The 7,365-nt window shown below is 53.1% G+C and overlaps 1 protein-coding gene across 1 annotated transcript in view; it reads left to right on the forward strand.

The window, feature by feature from the left end:
• LRRK1 (leucine-rich repeat kinase 1) overlaps positions 1-7,096 on the forward strand; it is a 216,881-nt gene extending 209,785 nt beyond the window's left edge. Inside the window, exons 30-32 of the mRNA XM_006872156.1 lie at positions 3,350-4,152; positions 4,631-4,732; positions 6,919-7,096. Coding sequence (XP_006872218.1) covers positions 3,350-4,152; positions 4,631-4,732; positions 6,919-7,096 — 1,083 coding nt within the window. The remainder of the gene's footprint in view (positions 1-3,349; positions 4,153-4,630; positions 4,733-6,918) is intronic.
• The last annotated feature ends 269 nt before the right edge of the window (positions 7,097-7,365 follow it).

Here is a 7,365-nt window from a genome sequence, read left to right on the forward strand (position 1 = left end):
AGGGCGGTTTGGATGGGAGCAGCTTGCTGCTGTGAGGGGAGGCAGGAGGAGGGGACAGTTGAGCTGCACACCCTTGGTCCACCAAGCCCTGGTCAAAGTCAGCTTTAGTAAGGAGGAAGAGAGGCAGTAGACCTGGGCCCTGACTTTGTACCCTTCCTCCCCGTGAAAGCCAACAGGATCTTTAGGTAAGGTCTTCCATGAAATGCTAGTTTTCCACATGCAAATGTCGCAGCCCTAGTCCTGTGAGCCAGCTTTCCCCTGGGGAGTCGAGGGGCCAACGAGCAGGCACCCTCTGATACCAGGGTGCATTGAGCCAGTCCCCGCCTTCCCAGCTCTCTACACCCCATGCCCAGGTGTTTTTCAGGTCCTGGTAGGCCCAGCTCCTGTCCATCAGTTAGGCAGCTGGGACTCCTTCTCCTCCAGCTCTGCCTCCTCTGAGTGCTCACCGCCAGTCCCTGGCCCACCTCTTTGTCCCCGGTTTCTCTGCACACTGCCCCTCTGCCTCCCAGCCTTCGCTTCTGTCAGCCCAGAACCTGCACAGTTCTGCAGCCTCAAGATTTAGACCTTGTGAGTCACAAGGCTCCCCCACAACTGGTCCCTCACCCCTTCTACACCCTACACCCACATTCTGCACTAAACCCTCAATCCTTCCCCCACTGCACACCCCTCTGTCCCCGACCACCTCCATTCAGTTGTCATGATCAACTGCAGGGACCTCGCCCCTCTGCTGGGGGTACCTCCTGTGTCCCACAATCCATAGGTCCTGCTCACTCACTCCCTGCTCATTTACAGCCAGCACTTCTGGAGGGTGAATGAATGCATGCTCGCTGACTCTGAGAATCCCATCCAAACAATATGGGTGCTTTGTTAAAATGTGCTGACTTCCATCATGCAATTCCAGTCTTTCCATCTGTAAAATGGGGACAGTAAGGGGTCGTGAGGAGGGTCTTTGGTCCTTGTAAATGTGAGCCTTCCTATTGCTTCCTGACAGTAGCAAAATGAAAGTGCTCTTCTTTCTCCTAAATGTATGTTCTTCTCTCCACTCCTCTCCAATTTCATTTCTTAAGAAAAGGATGGAAGTTTCTGAAGTTAGCCTTAGAGTGGTTTCTGCCTGGCCCACGGGCGAGGTGAGCAGCTCAGGCCTGGCCCGCACCCTGTGCGGAACACACACACAAAGCGGTGTTTTAAGGCCTTGGCTGGCGGGAACCGGGGCCAGGCACCTCCTCCCCACGCCCAAGGGGATAAAGCTGGCTCTGTGTGGCCTTACCTGCGCAGGGTCTGCTGCTCAGCTGTCCCACCCTGGGCACGCTTGTCTGCGCACGTTCACACACAGCCCTGGCCCAGAACTGGGGTCCAGCAGAGACGGCGCTCCTGTTTTCCTTGGCTGCTTTCTTTCCCTGAAGTCCCAACGATGGATTTTGAAAACTTTCTTAGGGTTTGTTGACCTTGCTGTTGAGCTGGAGGCCACGGCGCCCAGTACTCTGGTGGTCCCACCTCCCGAGCTCCCAACAAGGAGGCTTTCTGTGGCTCACCCTCGCTGGCAGGGGGCCTGGCTCCCTGCTCACATCCTGGCTCTGGCTCTGCTCTTGGGGAACTCTTCCTTGCCCGCCCCCCACACACACCACACACCACCTAGCTGCTGAGCTGCAAAACCATGTTCTGTCCCATTCTGCTCTCTCAACCTGCCCAGGACCTCGGGCGGCTGTAGAGAGCTCATGCTTCAGTAAGTGATCTTCAAGGGGTTCACCAATGTCCTTTGAAAGGGCAGCTTGTCCTCAATCTTATTTTGAGTGCCTTCCAACTAAAGGGTGAATCTTCTGGAACTATATCCGATAATACGGCACTGCTATTCATAAGATTAAGGAGCTCTGGTAGCGTAGTGGTTACGAATCGGGCTGCGAACCTTAAGGTCAGCGGTTCGAAACTACCAGCCGCTCCGCGGGAGAAAGATGAGGCTTTCTACTCCCGTAAAGATTTACACCCTCGGAAACCCTGTACAGGGTCGCTATGGGTCGGAACCGACTCGACGGCACTTAACAACAACAACAACAATTCATAAGATTTTCAGTGAGTGATCCCCAGAAGTGGACTGCCTCTTTCTTCCTCCTAGTCTATTCTGAGTTTGAATCTCCGCTGAAACCTGTCCACCACGGGTGACCCTGCTGGTATTTAAAACACCAGTGCATAAGCTTCCAGGATCGCTGCAGCGTACAAGCCACCACAGTACGACAAACTGACAGACAAGTGGGGAGAATTACATTGTGGCCCAGCAATTCCACTCTTAGGTATAGACACAAAAGAAGAAAAACCAAAAACTCAGACAGGTATTGTATACATTACTCACGAGTCTGTATAAAAAGTAGGAGTTGAGAAATCAAGTGAAGCATTGCATCGGACAAATCTGCTGCAAACGATCTCTTTGAAGTGTTAAAAAAAAAAAAAAAAATAAGTAAAGATATCATTTTAAAGACAAAGGTGCATCCTGGTATTTTCAGTCACTTCATCTGCATGTGAAATCTGGACCAGGACTAAGGAGGACTATAGAAGAATTGAAGCCTTTGATTTATGAACAATATTGGATCTATTGCAGTGCCGAAAGAACCACAGCTCTGTCTTGGGAAAAGTCCGGTCCAAACGCTCCCGAGAAGCCAAGGTGCTGAGACTTTGTCTCACTTACTTTTGACATGTTCACTGGAGGACAAAGTAGAGAACTGTAGGAAAAGAAAAAGATTCCTGGTCAGATTCATTGACACAGTTTTTGTAGCAGTGGGCACAGACGTAGCAGTGACTGGGAGGCTGGCACAAGACTGGGCGGTGTTCAGTTCTGTTGTTCACTGAGTCAGTTTGAGTCGGAACTGACTTGACTTAACAACAACAGTTCACAATAGTCAGTGAAAACAACTCATGTCTTTTGACAGATGAATAGATAAACAAAACACCCACGTACAGGCAATGGACTGTTTTCAGCCATAAAGAAGAAGGAGGTTCTCACACATACTGTGGCATGGATAAACCTCGAAAGCTTTGTGCTAGGTGAAATAAGCCAAACTCAAAAGGACAAATACTGTGTAGTCTCACTTATATTAAATATATACATACATAAAAGTATAGAGACCAAAATTCATTAGTAACCAGGGGCAGGGAAGGAGAAGGAAAGTGCTCATTTAATTTAAAAAGAAAATAGGAAGTAATTCGTTTTTTTTTTTTAAAAAAAAGGAAAATACCAAGCAGTGGTTAAAAACAATCAAAGGCGCTTGCTCTGGAGGTGTTGGGGAGCGACATTTCCTGCCCCCACCTTGTTTCTGCCTGGAGTGGCTGAGATGGTCACTTCTCTGTCCTCTCCCCACAGAACTCCTACCTGGTATTGGCGGGCCTGGCAGATGGGCTGGTGGCTGTGTTCCCTGTGGCACGGGGCACCCCACAGGACAGCTGCTCCTACCTGTGCTCCCACACGGCCAACAGGTCCAAGTTCAGCATCCCAGATGAGGATGCACGGCAGAACCCCTATCCCGTGAAGGCCATGGAGGTGGTCAACAGTGGCTCCGAGGTCTGGTACAGCAACGGGCCGGGCCTGCTGGTGGTTGACTGCTGTACCCTGGAGATCTGCCAGCGGCTGGAGCCCTACATGGCCCCCTCAGTGGTCACCTCAATCACATGTAGCTCAGAGTGCAGGGGTGAGGAGGTGGTTTGGTGCCTGGATGACAAGACCAACTCCTTGGTCATGTACCACTCGGCCACCTACCAACTGTGTGCCCGGTACTTCTGTGGAGACCCCAACCCCCTTCGGGACAAGTTCCTGGTATGCCCACCGGCCCCGGAGCCCCCAGACAGCCCCGCGACCAGCCTGCCAAAGGCCAAGGAGGATGGCCTGGCAGACGTGAGCATCATATATAGCAAGGACCTCGGTGTTCAGATCCTGACCCACCAGGACTCGCTAAGCGACTACTGCTCCTCCTCCCCACCACCCTGGACCGCCCAGTCCCCCACCAGCCTGTCCAGCTCCCCACTAAGCACTTCCAGCGCGCCCTTCTCCACCTACTGCGAGGACTCAGAGAGGCAGCCGGAGCTGAGCACAGTGGACGGGGACTCCTTCAGCCAGCACCTGCAAGCTGTGAAGATCCTCGCCGTCAAAGACCTCATTTGGGTTCCCAGGTAAGTTGCCCACCTTGACACACCTGCAGAACCCACACTGAACAGTGGACGTTGTGGGGGGCCAGGGCTTTCACTGGAGTCCCTGATGTGTAAACAATTAAGAGCTCAGTTGCGGACTGAAAGGTTTGAGTCTACCCAGAGGCCTGCCAATCTACCTCTGAGAACCCGAGTGGGCACAGTTCTACTCTGACACACATGGGGTCTCTAGGAGTCAGAAGTGACTTTATACTAAGTCGGCACTAAACCTCCTCTCCCCACCGGAGCACTGAAGTTCAATCAAACGAGAGCCACAGGTGTTGGTGATTACATTTCTTACTGGGAAAGTTCCTCCCTGCCGCGGCTTCTGTGCCCTCCTGGGAACTTTACCCATGAGCAGAGATGGCACATTTGTTGCATGCTTTTCTGCATGCCAGATCTATTTTCCCAGGGCAGTCCAGCCGGGCACAGATGCTTCCTCTTTTCGATTTTGGTTTCTTAGGCGTGGTGGAGATGTTCTCGTCCTTGGCTTGGAGAAGGAATCAGGCACCCAGCGGGGCCGCGTCATCGCTGTGTTGAAGGCCCGGGAACTGACTCCACACGGGTAAGACTGGGGCAGCAGGGATGTGGAGCACTCCCTCCATTTTCCTAAAGAATGGCCTTCCTTCCTGCCCCGTCATCCCCACACCTAAAATCTCAGCATCCAACTTGACCCCAAGGCAAAGAAGTGAGAGCGGGTCAGCTAGGTAGCTGCTGAGGATTCAGCAAACACCAGTCAGTCTGATCATAAGCCATTGGATACAGCTGCGTGCTTCGGGGTGCGCAGCCCTGTAGAGCAGTGAACCTGCCTGGAGTGTGTCCCGGGAGGACATTCAGCGTGTCCTGCTGGGGAAGGATGTGCTCTCTGGCACCTTGCCATGCACGAGGCTCCAGTCTGCCAGGGCCAGAGCAGCCGGAACGGGAACCCAGGTGGCTCACCTTCCCTGCTTCCCAGACACCACCGGATGGGGGCTAGTCAGTGTGTGCCATCCCAAAGCCTGGTGCTCAACTACAGCTCCCTCTCCAGCTATGGGTGCATTCTACCAGGGAAGGTGCCAGACTGCCCCTCAAGGCCTCTACTGGGCCGGGACAACCTGTTGAGGACACACACACAGGGAGATTCCCAGTGTCCTTAGTGGCCAGCACTGTTTCCCCTTCCCTGGGCCACATGCAGTAAGTCTTCCTCATGAAAAGCCCCTCAGTGCAAACATGTGGGTCTCTGCATGTGTGTTTGTGTGTGTGTGTTGAAACACATCTATGTGGCACTCGGTCTGTTCTTCATAGCGCTAGTTATCAATTGAGTTCTTTTATTTCAGCTGGAGCAAAAAGGGATTGGAGAAACCCCATGTGCCATTTCCCCCAGCGTAAGACAATGAATTCCATGTCAATTCTGCTTCCTTGGCCACCAGCAAGCAGCTTTCTAAGGGGGTCACTGGGGCCCATAGAAGCTGTCCCAACTTGAGTTTGTGGATGGAAACGTGGGGCAGCCCTCGGCTAAAAGGGGGGGAGGGGGGTGTCTGGAAGCAAGAGCTTGGCAGAGCCCAGATTTGTTGAGTTCACCCTGCCTGCCATTGTTGTTGTTGTTAAGTGCCATTGAGTCAGTTCCGACCCATAGCGACCCTGTATAGACTTTCCAAGGAGCGACTGGTGAGCTTGAACCACCGACCTTGCAGTTCAAACGGCTTTTGCAGTCTGGCACATTAACCCACAGCGCCACACCAGGACTCATGCCTGACATTAGTCTCCCTGAATTATCACTTAATGGGTTTTTTTTCTGTTCATTCCCCAGCACTGGGTTTTACCAAACCCCAGGCACACTTAACCATATACATATCAAGAGGTCTGGGCCCACCAGCTTTTTGAGACCTTCAAGCCCCCAGCTTATAACCATATAAAGGTCTCTGGGACCTGACAACAGTTTATGCTCTTGACTCCAAACCAAAACCCACCCAGCAAGAGAGAGGCTTGCCAATCTACTTCTATGGAAATTAGAGCCAAGACACCCACCTAAAGCAGTTCTACTTGGTAACACATGGGCTCTCCATGAGTCTGAAGCATTTTGACGGTGCGTCTGGTTTTGTGTGTTATACCATATGCAAGCACAAGGGAGCCAGGGTCGGAAGACCAGGTCCTGCCACTGGAAAATGAGAGACAATGTCGTGAAAGGCATCGGGCAGGGCATGAGCCAGGAGGTGGGGCAGGCTGCATAAGCTCGGTGGGCTTGGTAGGAGGTGGCCACAAGGCCCTGCAGAGCTGCCACCCAGGCCAGGCAGGCTGAGAAGAGGTGTCCGCTGGGGCCCCAAAGGAAACGGTAGTGTATACATCACTCACAGAACCCACAGTCACAATGTAGATAGCGGATGGCTTTTTGTCAGCAGGTTTTTCTGGTTAATGTGTTGCCCTGCATTTCCTAAACACAGGAGAGCTTAGAGAGAGAAGATGACATGGGCCTGGGAGGCGGGAGGTGCTGAGTTAAAGCAACATTTGCCAGCAGGTGTTCTGGAGGCGATGGTGTTTGCTGGGCACTAAGTCACAAAGAATGCCCTCGCTTGTGGCTTCAGGGGCCTCCCCGACAGTCCCCAGGAATGTGAAAGGACACTCGTGACCATGAAGGCTAACTGCAGCCCGTTGACAGGTCCCAGCTGGGCTGCAAGGATGACCTTTCCATACACAGCCTCACCCAATGTGGTAGAACTGAGAGCCCTGGCCTGGCAGGCCCTGTGCATTTACACGGAGCCCCTCTCTCTGCAGGATGCTGGTGGATGCAGCCGTGGTGGCGAAGGACACTGTGGTATGTGGCTTTGAAAACCAGAACTCAGAGTGGTGCCTGGCTGTCTGGAGAGGATGGGGCGCCAGGGAGTTCGACATTTTCTACCAGTCCTATGAGGAGCTAGGCCGCCTGGAGACCTGCACCCGCAAGAGAAGGTAGCACCGGGGAAGGCCAGAGCGAGACCTGACCAACTCCAACTGCAGCCTGCTGCACCCTGGGACCAGAGACAGACTGAGTTTTCCCAAACTGCCTACTGCTGAGTCCTGCTGGGAAGTTACCAGCCAGGCAGGGGCTCCGGGTAGTCTGATTCTCTACAGCACAGATCCCTGGGCACCCCTAGCCTCCCATTGCTGGTTTTCCAGAAGGAAGGAGGTGGGAACTGACCAACAGCCACCTCCATGGGGAGGAGCCGCTCAGAGCTGGGTCGC

This window comes from Chrysochloris asiatica, unplaced genomic scaffold (assembly GCF_000296735.1).
Source record: "Chrysochloris asiatica unplaced genomic scaffold, ChrAsi1.0 scaffold00184, whole genome shotgun sequence".
In the NCBI taxonomy this organism is placed as follows: Eukaryota; Metazoa; Chordata; class Mammalia; order Afrosoricida; family Chrysochloridae; genus Chrysochloris; species Chrysochloris asiatica.